Genomic DNA, 13,291 nt, shown 5'->3' on the forward strand with positions numbered 1-13,291 from the left:
GACCAGCTGTATGATCTTATGAAGTGAAAGAGATAAGGTGGTGCTTCTCTCTCAATGAAGTGAAAGTGAAGTGAAAGGAACTTCCTGTTGTGTTTCCCAAGAACTCCCGCCTTATTGGGAGACAATAATGAGGACTGCCAAGTAATCCACAAAGCTTTATTCAAGCAATAAACATCTCTTCCCACTTGAAGAGACTCTAATCTCTAGGAACTTTCCTCTAGGCAAAACCATGCAAACTAAGCAAGGCACTTGTCCTTTCAAGAAAAAGAACGGAAAGCCTTTCCCCAGAATGCTTTAACTTCAGGGAGACTGGTTCTGATGAAGATTCTGACAAGATGCTAGCCGGGCTGACTTTCTCTCACCTTTCTTTAGCTCCACCCATTTTAGTCTGCGGCATACTCTAAGATCAGCTAGCCTCTTAGTGCTCTCCCCATCAGAAGAATACTGATTTCCCACTACCAAATACCACATGTCAGCTTGGCATTATTTATCTGCCTTGCAGTCATTAAACACCCACCCCATATTATACCCACAGTATATTTAGAGCAGATACTGTATTAAACCTGTTTCCCTCATAGCTAGGGAAAAGGTTTTAATTAACCCTCCCTCAGGTTTTCAAGTGGTGGTGCTTGGCCTGAGAAGGGTCTATGTGGCGGGCCTAGTGTAAGGGTTTGTTACGTCGCTGTAGGGCCCTAAGCTACAGCCCAACCTCTTGTGTGTTGTTTACACTTGAGGAGATAAGCTCTGGAGAAGGTTCATTCCCAGCTGGTAAAGAGCCCCTTAGTGCTGCCTCCCCCATTGGTATAGGTGGGTATGTTTCTGGCGCTGTCTCTTCTACTTCAGAATCTGATTCTGACTGATTGCCTGAAACTCCTTCTCCCAACCTAAGGGGAGCAGGGCTAGACATGACAGCTCCCCTGCTTCTGGGAGGCTCTCCCCTTGAATCTGGCCTTTCTGCATCACAGCTTAGGAAGAGAAAGCTTACAAAGTCAAGCAGGCTAGTTTTTGGTCTTGCTTCAAGGAGGAATAGGCATGCTACCAACTAGGATAAAATTGGGTTCCTGGGGGAACTGTTTCTTGTCTGGTTTTGGGATTCAAATAGACAACCTGCTTGTGACAAAGGTGCCTGCTTCATCAACTGGAGAGAGGTGTGAACTTCCTTTGCAAATATATTCTGCATCCATTTTCTATCAATAAACTGTCATCTTTTTGATAACCAAAAGAATCAGTCTAATTTGAGTAAGAGAACGGTAGAACCAGAAGCCCATAACAACACAACCATCCCATACCAACACAACCATCAACTAGTTGACTGTAAAGACATATTGCTTCTCTTCCCACTTCCCAGTAAGCATCATCCTTGCAATTGGAAGGAATTTTAGAGCCACGTGTGACTGAAAAGTTAGTTTAGCTTGACGAATAAATGCACAATTGTCACAGAAAGGTAATGGAAAGGAGATGTACTTCTGTCTAGCCCCTTTTTCCTGCACTCTGCATGCTTCATTGACCTACCTGGTTTCTCAGCTCTCTGACTTTTATTTTAATGATTAGTGTCTCATGCATTTAGCATGTTTGTTTATGTGAAGTTTAAAGTAACATACTTTTTCAGTAGGTGCAATTGTGTGTTTCTAATGAATCAGATATAATTATTCCCCCCTGTTCTTGCTTTGCATCAGTCTTGTTTCTTTCTACTCTGCAGTCCTTTTTGTACCTTAAATATCTGTCCTTCCCAATTGAAAAGTGCACCTGCATAGCACTTTTCTGCGCTTTTGGTTTACACGTTTCGCAGTCCACACTACTGGCTTTGGAGCATTCTACAATTTCTGGTTATCTCTGTCTGTCACTGACCAGGAGTAGATAAGAGACTAGTCTGGTTTGGTATTGCTGGCACATGTGGATTGCAGCAATCAGATGTTCAAGTGTTAGATGCACATTGGGCTATTTTCAGACCTGTTGTTTACCAGTGCCATATACTTCTCAGAGGTTTTTGCTTCCTGCAATCTTCAAATCTGAATGTTGAAGCATAGTTTATAGTTATTTAAATCAAGAGGGTCACATATTCTTTATTTGTCTTATACTTTAGGTCAAATAGAAGATGTGGTGATGCTTCTAAACGCTGGGGTGGACCCGAGAATCCTTGATGCACAGTCAAGGTCTGCAGTGGATATCTTAAAAAAAAACAAGAAGTTCAAGGCTATGGATATAATCAACAAGCACATAGGCAGACATGTGTTATGTCCCGAGGAGTCACCAGGTACTTTATGAGGCTGCTTGCTCAATTCAGTAATAACCCTCACTTGATGAAAACTTACTCTAATGGATCTAGGTTTCTATAGCCTGCTATCAGGCATAAACATAAACTGTGAATCAGGGATTGGGAAGTAGGGTTGCGCCATCCCTCTCATTTTTATGTTGTAATTTCCTCTATGCCCCTCATGTTTTTTTGTTGTGTCTTTGCAGAACGTTGTTGTAGCCTAAGTTTTGCAATTGATGTATGTTGGTAACACAAAACTGCTATGTTAGTTTTACTATCAATCCCACTGCAGGGATGAAGCCAGCATATATGGGCCTTTGTACAGCTGCCACCTTTGTTCAGGTTTCTGGGTACTACTATTATGGAAATACTTTGTGAAATGAGGATTCAGCTCCATCGGTATATTCTTTTGGGTGATTCGGACAAAATGTTTGTTCCATACCTGCATTAGAACAGGAGTGCAGAAAGTCTTTCATTCTGAATTCCAGGAAGAATTCCATTTCGAGGAAGCTCTTGTGGGCTGCATTATAGTGATTGGCAGGGCCCAAGCCCTGGAATGGCTGGAGCCAAAATAACAAAAATATCAGTATATTTTAGCTTAGAGCTCCTATTGCCCCTAAGCATTTCAGCCTTTTTAAAATGGGAGGAAGCTGCACAAGAGTTGTGGTTGCAAAGGAAAGGGGGTGCAACCTTTTTGGGGAAACTCAGAAGTCCAAATTAGGATCCCTAGAGAGCCAGTTTTGGTCCCTGGGTGTAAGGTTCTAAATTCTTGCATTAGAACATAGTATTGACAAACTGTGTTTCTGGAAACTGGGGTTCCTTGGAAACCTATCAGGAAAGGCAGGCAAGCTTCCATGAAAGAAGCTTAGGCACTGATCTGCAATGTGCAGCTGCAAATTATTGGAGTGTGTTCCAGGACATGCTCTTGGTTCATAGGGAGCAAAAGTGAGGCAGAACAAATTTGTCCTAAAATGTTCCCAGAATTCTCTATATTGTGCAGGTTTTCTACGGCACAAAGATTGATATGGAAAAGTAGAAAGTTTGAAAACCGTTTATTTATGGAATTCACTATATTTAGCTGTTGAAGGCAGAAATGTTGGAGCACCTTCTTGTTGACTTGCCCTAGCATTAGCCTTTGTATTGTTACATCCTTTCACCCCAGTTCTCAGCAGTGAAAACTCCAGGAGTGCAAGCGTGTACCCAGGGTTCTGGAAATGGCAGATCACTAGAAATAGATGAACATTCACTTGAAAATGATGGCATTTTTGCAATGCATGGTTTGTTTGCAGATGTATGCAGGTTAAACATAGATGGAAATTCACAGCATAAACTGCTCTGACGGACACTGCCTCAGATTTCCAGGGTACCATCAGTGCCAAAGGATTCTTACAGAGAGCAATGCAGGTCTCTGTTGTTTTTCAGTCTCATTCCCAAACTGCTGGCTTGTTCTTTAGTTTTCCTTGTAACACACAGCTCTGACTTGCCCTCTCCTCCTGTCGAGCAGAGGGAATAATGGTGAGTCATGATCTCCACCTACGCTTTTTAAGGCCATCTTGGTTCTTGTTGACACACATCACCCAAATATTACGGGGTGTCAACAATCCTTTGTCAGGTCTTAAGAGGAAGCACCTCAGGGCCACCCAGACTGATAGCTCTACACTAACATTTTAAGAGTCAAGAATCACAGGAATTGGAAAGTATCCCAGGTCAGCCACTAAGGGCCATCCAGCAATCCACCACTACACACCCCAGCCTACAAAAGTAGCCTCTTCTCATCAGTGATCCCTAATCTATGAGTGGATCCCTTTTCCAAAAGGAAAGATAAAGTCACAGCAGTGATTTTTCCATGTTCCACGCAGGGCAGACAGAAAGCAAAACTTCTGCAGATGCTGTTGTCTCGCTTCAGGATGCTTTTGACCAGTTTGTGCGGTTTTGCTGTTTGGAAAACAGAGCGCGTAGTATCAAGTCATTGAAGCATGAAAAAATCCAGAGGCTTCTGAGGCTGCTGTCTGCAGCAGAAGGTACATTGACATAATTATTCCAATAAACATTCCTGAGAGAAAATGTTTGTTCTGAGATGGCAGTGTTTCTCTCTTTCATTTTTAATGGAGTCTTATATTTATTTTTATGCTTTTTCAAATGATTTAACCTAATATAAACTTCATGGCAAGTCATTTCCGCCCAGCCCAATATACGGATTGGTTAGGCTTCTTTATACCTATAAAGGTTGGTTGTTCGGTTTTCTGTGATAATTTATTCGATGTGCTTTGAACACTGTAAAACATGCAAAGTGAGCTGGTGCCCTCCAGATGTTTGGACTCCCTTGAATCCCAGTCAAAAGGCCAATAGACAGATATTATGGGAATTGTAGTCCAAAACATCTGGAGGGCACCAGGTTGCCTACCCCAGCTCTAAAGGATTAATATATATATTTATTAGCCTGTATGCCATATGAGTCACTGAATGTGGATTTGTTCACTTCCAGGCTTCAGGATATTATTATTATTATTATTATTATTATTATTATTATTATTATTATTGTTTATTTATAAAGCACCATCAATGTTCATGGCGCTGTACAGAATAAAACAAAACAAGACAATCTGCCATATGGCTTACAATCTAAAATCACAGTAACAGACAGGGGAGGGAGGGGAAAAACCAACCGGGGTTGGTCTTCATTACAAAGCCTTTTTAATATCTTCTGGGCAACAAAAGTTCTTCAGTTAGATCTTTAATTCACTGTGAAAAGTGATTTCCTATGAAAGGTAACCAGCTGAGTAGAGGAACTTGAAGAATTGTATCACGTCATCGGATGATTAAGAGGCGACAGTTGTTTTCAGGCATTGTAGTTCTTGCCTCTCTTATGGGCCTTTCAGTGCTTGCCAGAAAGTTTGACGTACCTAGGACTTGTTTTTGATTTACAGTTTATAGTACATTCATGACAGGAGAGGCCTCAGCTTCCCTTCCACTGAGGGAATCTGAGATGTCTAGGGAAAAACAGTTGTGTATTCTCACCACCTTGTTCCTGTCTTAAATGAATTGGCGGCTAAAATTTTTCGCTTGCTGTTTTGTATTGCCTAAGGAGTCCTTTGTTTTAATCTTGTCTTCAACGTGTACCTTTTGTAGCATATTATTTTAAGTGCCTTGAGGAGCTAGATAATGTTTGGGTTTCTCATGATAATGGAAAAGTGTATTAAAATTACTTAGCTGGCCACCAAGAAGATATGGAGTTACTACACTTGGTATAATCATATCAGCTTCTTAATACTGTTCATCTCATAAGGAGCCTAAGGCTACAGTTTAGGGTGCTACATGGAGATCTGAAGGCCCATGAAAAAAATGGTGTGGGTGAGATGTTGTTTCCCCATTTTTCCAACAGAAAAGTTGGAAACTTGGGGAACGCTGGAAAATATATCTTCAAAATATTTTCTCTTTTGGAATGAGTAAAATGCTTTTTAAGGCAAGGTTTTAGTCACTCAGAGTGTATAGTATGTCTTACATAAAGAACTTCAACCTACAGCATTAAAGAATGAAAATTTCTGTGTACGTTGTAGCTTATATACAACACTCAGATCCAACATGCATTTCTGTACCCAGAGGCTGCCGCCATCTTAAGAGGAGCAGACAGGGCCTCCTGTGCTGCCTTCTTTTGAAATTCTTTTATCTATTTTGGAGATAGTAGAAGCAAGTATCCTGTATTGGCTTGTCCAAGTTAGCGGGGACTCTGGGGTCTGTCTCTCTCCAAGAGAGAGTCGCTTGGAGCTCTTGCCAAAATATTAGATTGTAAGCCTATGCGGCAGGGTCTTGCTATTTACTGTTTTACTCTGTACAGCACCATGTACATTGATGATGCTATAGAAATAAATAATAATAATAATAATAATAATAATAATAATAATAATAATAATAATAATAATAATAGTCAAGAGACAGGTGTTCAGTAGCAAGGGGCCCTAGATGCTACAGGTTCTACAGCTGCAATTGGAACCAATAAAAAAGTTTGCACATGAAGTGTACAAAACTCTGGGTTTTTATCCAGTTTACGCAAAGACTTTGACATCATGGCTGTCATGACAAAAGCATAGAAGTTGTAGGAAGATTCTCAAATACCGAGAAGGTCTGTTCCTGGCTGAAAACAATGACGTTGATCACCCTGCTGCCAGAGCCATCAAAAAAGAAATGTGGGTGAGCTATTAAAAAACTTGTGACACTGTTAACAAAGGAGATTGATTTCATAATGCCAGATCTTTGCCTGTGTGCACTAAATCTCCTTTATTACAGGCAGAGTTTTGACTCAAGTCTTTTTTCTTAAATGCAACATACTCATGTTGCAGGGCCTCCTCTACCATGAGTAGCCTGCTAACACATTAATGTTATTAAAATAGTAAAACTAATTTGAGTTTGATAAGAAAGTAGGTATTGCATATATTTTCAGTTTCCCCCAAATTTCTGTTTTCCTCTAAGCGAAGGACAGCCCCCTACCCCCAGCTTTATCATTTATGGAAATTTTACATCTCTATAAAAGTCTGACTGTAGAAAACCTGGAAATGTTTCAGGAACATATATAGCAAAAAAAGGTAATTTAAGGAAGCAAAACTTTAAAGGCAGGGAAATTACAGGTTTATAGAAAAAATGTCAAATTTTATTATGTTTTGGAATAACAAGGTGCAAGGCAGTGTGCAGAGGTATATATTATTGGGGAATTTATAGATATAGAATTTAACGAAGGGGGAAAAAGAAACCTTGTATTGGATCCAGATTTAGAGATATTAAATCTCTAAGAGATACTAAGAGGAGGATTATGTTTGCTTCTTTGGGTTCTATGGAGGAAAAAAGACGTGGGGCTGCCTTTAAAGAGTGTTCAGAAACTCCAGCTGGTTCAAAGAGCTGCAGCCAGATTGTTGTAGGTTATAGGGAGCATACAACTCCCCTGTTAAAACAGCACCATTGGCTTCCAGTCTGTTCCTGGGCACAATTCAAAGTGCTGGTTATGACTTATAAAGCCCTATATGGCTCAGGTCCAGGTTATCTGAAAGACCATATTCTCCCTTATTAGCCTGCCTGTGCTTTGAGATCTTCTGGAGAAGCCCTTCTTTCAGACCCATCACCTTCACAGGCGCGCTTGGTGGGAACGTGGGAGAGGGCCTTCTCAGTGGCTGCTCCAGTGCTTTGGAACTCTCTTCCCTGAGAAGCTAGGCTGGCTCCCTCCTTGATGTGCTTTAGGAGGCAGACTAAGACTTTTCTGTTCCGACAGGCCTTTGGAGAATAATCCGTTAAGGTCTTGTAAATTGTTGTGTTTTAAACATTTAATGTTTTAATATTGGTGTTTTTTTAAAAAAATATTTTTTATTTTTGTATGTTTCTTTTCCTAGGTTTAAAATGTATATGTTTTAAATTTTGTAAAGCCACCATGAGGCCCAATATTGGGCAAAAGGCGGGATATAAATAAATATAATAATAATAATATAGATGATGATGATGATGATGATAGTTCTATTTTGTGCAGAAATTCCTGAAGAAATAGTCTGTGACGTTCCTCCTTCCTTTGCAAGCAACTTCATAATGCTGTTGCTGAAGAACCATCGGTGGCATGAAGTTCTGTTGCTGCTGACCCGAACGGCCACAGGGGCGATGACATCGGGAAACAGCCTTCTTAAAAAATGCAATTTCTCAGACCTTGACATTGGCTCTGTCTTGAAAAACCTAGACAAGTTGTATAGACGACGAGTGCAGCTCGTAAAATGCTTGATAGAAAGAGGAGGTGAATATTCACAGATACTAAAATATTCTAGATGTTCAGCCTCTATTCTGGACTAAAATAAATGTCTTGCAAATGCACAAATGACATTTTCTAAATATCCCTGTATCTCCTTTTGCACATGCTGAACATGGCTTGAAAAAGCCATGGTATTGTCTTAAATAACAAGATACCTATCTCGGATGAAATGAACTGCTTTGGTGCTTCTGTACAAAGCACTGCTAGGTCAGAAGCCAGTTTGATGTTGCATTCTAGGCAGTTGAGAGCGTAAGTCTAACAGGATCATAGAATCATAGAATAGCAGAGTTGGAAGGGGCCTACAAGGCCATCGAGTCCAACCTCGTGCTCAATGCAGGAATCCACCCTAAAGCATCCCTGACAGATGCTTGTCCAGCTGCCTCTTGAAGGCCTCTAGTGTGGGAGAGCCCACAACCTCCCTAGGTAACTGATTCCATTGTCGCACTGCTCTAACAGCCAGGAAGTTTTTCCTGATGTCCAGCTGGAATCTGGCTTCCTTTAACTTGAGTCCATTATTCCGTGTCCTGCACTCTGGGAGGATCGAGAAGAGATCCTGGCCCTCCTCTGTGTGACAACCTTTTAAGTATTTGAAGAGTGCTATCATGTCTGCCCTCAATCTTCTCTTCTCCAGGCTAAACATGCCCAGTTCTTTCAGTCTCTCTTCATAGGGCTTTGTTTCCAGACCCCTGATCATCCTGGTTGCCCTCTTCTGAACACGCTCCAGCTTGTCTGCATCCTTCTTGAATTGTGGAGCACAGAACTGGACGCAATACTCTAGATGAGGCCTAACCAGGGCCGAATAGAGAGGAACCAGTACCTCACGTGATTTGGAAGCTATACTTCTATTAATGCAGTCCAAAATAGCGTTTGCCTTTCTTGCAGCCATATCGCACTGTTGGCTCATATTCAGCTTGCAATCTACAACAATTCCAAGATCCTTCTTGTTTGTAGTATTGCTGAGCCTAGTATCCCCCATCTTGTAACTGTGCATTTGGTTTCTATTTCCTAAATGTAGATCTTGGCATTTATCCCAATGTCATTCTGTTGTTTTCAGCCCAGCACTCCAGCCTATCAAGATCACTTTGAAGTTTGTTTCTGTCTTCCAGGGTATTAGCTATCCCACCCAATTTTGTGTCATCTGCAAATTTGATAAGTGTTCCCTGCACCTCCTCATCCAAATCATTAATAAAAATGTTGAAGAGCACTGGGCCCAGGACTGAGCCCTGCGGCACCCCACTCGTTGCCTCTCCCCAGTTTGAGAAGGTTCCATTGATAAGTACTCTTTGAGTCCGATTCTGTAGCCAACTGTGAATCCACCTAATAGTTGTTCCATCTAGCCCACTTTTAGCTAGTTTTTTAATCAGAATGTCATGTGGTACTTTGTCAAAAGCTTTGCTGAAGTCAAGATATATGACGTCCACAGCATTCCCACGGTCCACAAGGGAGGTTACCTTATCAAAAAATGAGATCAAATTTGTCTGACAGGACTTGTTCTTGACAAATCCATGTTGGCTTCTAGTGATCACCGCATTGATTTCAAGGTGTTTACAGATTGACTTCTTTATAATCTGCTCCAGAATTTTCCCAGGGATGGATGTTAGACTGACTGGTCTGTAGTTCCCAGGTTCCTCCTTTTTGCCCTTTTTGAAGATAGGGACAACGTTAGCCCTCCTCCAGTCGTCGGCACCTCACCCGTCTTCCATGATTTTGCAAAGATAATAGACAAAGGTTCTGAGAGTTTATCAATCTCAATTGTTTATCAATCTCAAACTGTAATCTTGCCCCCCTCAACTTCTGCTTCACTTTCTCCAGGGGGGTCATAGACCCGCTTTTGGGAGAAGACTGAGGCAAAGTAGGAATTGAGCACTTCAGCCTTTTCTTTGTCATCTGTTATCAATTTGCCATCCTCATTAAGCAGCTGAACCACCATTTCTTTCCTCTGTCTTTTACTACTCACATATCCGAAGAAAGCCTTTTTATTGCTTTTAGCATCCCTCGCTAATCTCAGCTCATTCTGCGCTTTAGCCTTCCTGACGCCATTTTGGCACTTCTGCGCCACCTGTCTGTACTCTTCTTTTGTTGCCTGGCTGTCCTTCCACTTCCTATATGTATCCCTTTTTGTTTTCAGGTCATCTCTAAGCTTTTTGTGGAGCCACATTGGTTTCTTCTGTTGTCTTCTATCTTTTCTCCTTGTTGGAATTGTTTGTAACTGTGCCTTTAAAATTTCCTTTTTTAAATACTCCCACCCATCCTGCACTCCTTTTCTCATTAGGCTCACTTGCCACAGGACCTTACTTATCATAGTTATGAGTTTATTAAAATTAACTCCTAAAATCCTTTTTTTCCTAAAATCCAGAGTATGTGTATGCCTACACTCAACTTTTGTCTCTTTCATAATCAAGAATTCAAGTATGACGTGGTCACTTTCCCCCAGAGTTCCCGTAACTGCCACTTTATCCACTAAGTCATCCCTATTGGTCAATATCAAGTCAAGGATTGCCGATCCTCTAGTTCCTTCCACCACTTTCTGTAGGAGAAAGTTATCACCCACGCATGTCAGGAATTTCTTGGAAGGGCTGCTTTTGGCAGTATTTGTCTCCCAACAGATATCAGGGTAATTGAAGTCCCCCATCACTACTACATCACACTTCCTTGAAACACTGGCAATTTATTTCTCAAAAGTTTCGTCCTCGTCTTCTCCTTGAGTATGTGTCCATGGACTTTATGAGCTTCAGTCACATCTCTAATCTGTGCTCCAGGGAGACAGCACACCTGGTGAGTCCATGGGTCTTTATGACATACTTGGGTTTCAATCCCACGCAGCAGGGAGTCTCCCACAACGATTACTCTTCTCTTCTTCTTGGTTGACCTACCTTCTGCCTCTTGTTCATTGTTGCACGGTGTCTGCTGTACTTCTTCCTCTGCAAACTGTCCTTCGACTCATCCTCCAGAAGCTGAAAGCAGTTGCTTAACTCTAATGGTTCCAGCGGTGCAGAATGCCTTCTAGTTCTTCTGCTCCTAACTGTCACTCTTTTCCAGAGAGTTTCCTCTTCATTGGCTTTCCTCCCCTCAGCATACTCCACTTCTGCTTCAGCTGACTGTTGTTGCTGTTGCAGTTCCACCGTTCGGTCTAAGAACTCCTCGTCTTCTCTTATTCTTTGGAGGGTGGACACTCCAAAGAGGATGGTTGAAAGGAGGGATTTGTTGTAGCGTGGCATTCTGCTGTTTCACAGTGCTCCCCTTGAGGTAATCCCAAAGCAGCTCGAGAAGTAGTCCTTTGAAGTCCATAACCACATTGTATTCACCCATGGTGTGAGCTGGATGCTCAGCCTTTGTTTACTTCTCCCTGACACGGTGTCTGGCTTCAGGTCACAAACACTGTCTCTATCAGCCAGGGGTGTTGAATCTGAAGCTTGTGAGTCTGGTCCACAATTCACACAATTCACACACACAAACACACACACACACTCCAGATAGCCAGTGATACTTTTTCTCTGATTGCCAATTATTGGTAGTTCCCCTGATTTTGTTTAGTTTCTCTCCCCTCCCCCCCCCCCCATTCTAGTAGGGTGACCATATGAAAAGAAGGACAGGGCTCCTGTAACTTTAACAGTTGCATAGAAAAGGGAATTTCAGCAGGTGTCATTTGTATGCATGCAGCACCTGGTGAAATTCCCTCTCCATCCCAACAGTTAAAGCTGCAGGAGCCCTGCCCTCTTGACCAGATACAAAAGAGGGCAGGGCTCCTGCAGCTTTAACTGTTGCGATGGAGAGGGAATTTCACTAGGTGCTGTATGTCTACAAATGACACCTGCTGAAATTCCCTTTTCTATGCAACTGTTAAAGATACAGGAGCCTTGTCCTTTTCATATAGTCACCCTTCATTCTAAAATGCCTCTCCATGTTGTACTTACTGGCAGTGAAAGCTTTAAGCTAAAATATACTGGCATTTTGACCCATCCCCTTTTGCTTTTTGTCCTATCCCCATTTTGCCCCACCTACTCCAGAATGGGATTGGGCTGAAAGAGTTTCAACACTCCTGCCACAAGCTATACCTTATATCCCTTTCTCAGTCTGCATTCAGAGGCATTCATTCTTTAAGGCTAGAAAGGTGAATGAGAGCCCTGTCTGCATGATTCGTAGCTCTGTGCTGTCTTACGAGAGCTGCACTTGCTTCTCATCCTTCCTGGTAGCCATAGGGAGACTTTATATGCTCTCACTGAGAATCCTTGTAGATGAAACAGGCTTTCCTTAGCCATTTGAAGTCACTTTTGAATGTAGCTTTCATTGATCGCTCTCTCCAGCCTTGGTAGCCCACAATTGCAATGTTTGTGTCATGTTCATCTTTTTCCAAAGCATCACCCGAGGGGACTGGAACTAGCCCTGAGAATCCACTTCAGAAATGCTTAAAAAACAACGACTTTGAGTTGGCATATTTGCTGCTGAAGTCTGGTGCGGATCCTCGTCGTCTATCCATTGTGGAAGGTGATACTCCTTTACATGCTGCACTGTCAATTTGTTCTGATAAAAAAGGTAAGCCTCTGACTTGGATAGGTTTGGCTGTTGGTGAAACCATTTATAAACTTTATCAAGCATATTTGATTAAATGTTCACCACCTATCCCCTCACCAATTCATTTCCCCCTCATGAATAGAAAGTGATATGGTATGTAATCAGTTAGGAAGAGAATGGGGGAAGGCCCACAATGGGAGAGTACATGGTTTGCATGCAGAAGTTCCCAGATTCAATCTCCAGTTTTGTTGTGTTTTTTAATTTTTTTGTTTAAAAAAGTTGGCAGCATGGCTAAGAAAAATCTCTACCGAAGACCCTAGAGAGGATTGACAATACAGGGCTGCACGACACATGGTGTGATAGAGTATAAGGCAGCTATGTATGTTCATATTTGTTCTTTCAAAGCTTTAGGCACAAGGCATGATATATTTTTCTCTCCCTTTCTATCTTGTGATTATTTTGTTGGAAAATTACTTTATTTGGAAGCATTATCTGAATAAATAGTCACTAGGATTCAACCGAGTGGAGAAGTTTCTCCCATGTTAATTAGGAGTAAATGAGCCATAGCATTGTATTATTATTTGTTTACAATATTTATATACCACTCAATTATCTAACACAGATTCCAGAGTGGTGGAACATAGGTATAAACAGTAAAAGCAAGAAGATTAAAAAGGCAAATTCAAATTTGAAAAGAGGCAGCTCCTCATAACAGCTGAGCTGCTGCGTTCTGCACTAGCTCCAGC

At 41.6% G+C, this 13,291-nt stretch overlaps 1 protein-coding gene across 2 annotated transcripts in view; it reads left to right on the top strand.

Annotated features, from left to right (window-relative positions):
• TRANK1 (tetratricopeptide repeat and ankyrin repeat containing 1) overlaps positions 1–13,291 on the top strand; it is a 58,841-nt gene that overhangs the window by 17,667 nt on the left and 27,883 nt on the right. For both annotated transcript variants that reach the window (XM_063129983.1, XM_063129991.1), the window contains 4 exons: positions 2,084–2,254; positions 4,114–4,275; positions 7,764–8,018; positions 12,390–12,566. In XM_063129983.1, coding sequence (XP_062986053.1) covers positions 2,084–2,254; positions 4,114–4,275; positions 7,764–8,018; positions 12,390–12,566 — 765 coding nt within the window. The remainder of the gene's footprint in view (positions 1–2,083; positions 2,255–4,113; positions 4,276–7,763; positions 8,019–12,389; positions 12,567–13,291) is intronic.

This window comes from Elgaria multicarinata, chromosome 1, assembly GCF_023053635.1.
Source record: "Elgaria multicarinata webbii isolate HBS135686 ecotype San Diego chromosome 1, rElgMul1.1.pri, whole genome shotgun sequence".
NCBI lineage: Eukaryota > Metazoa > Chordata > Lepidosauria > Squamata > Anguidae > Elgaria > Elgaria multicarinata.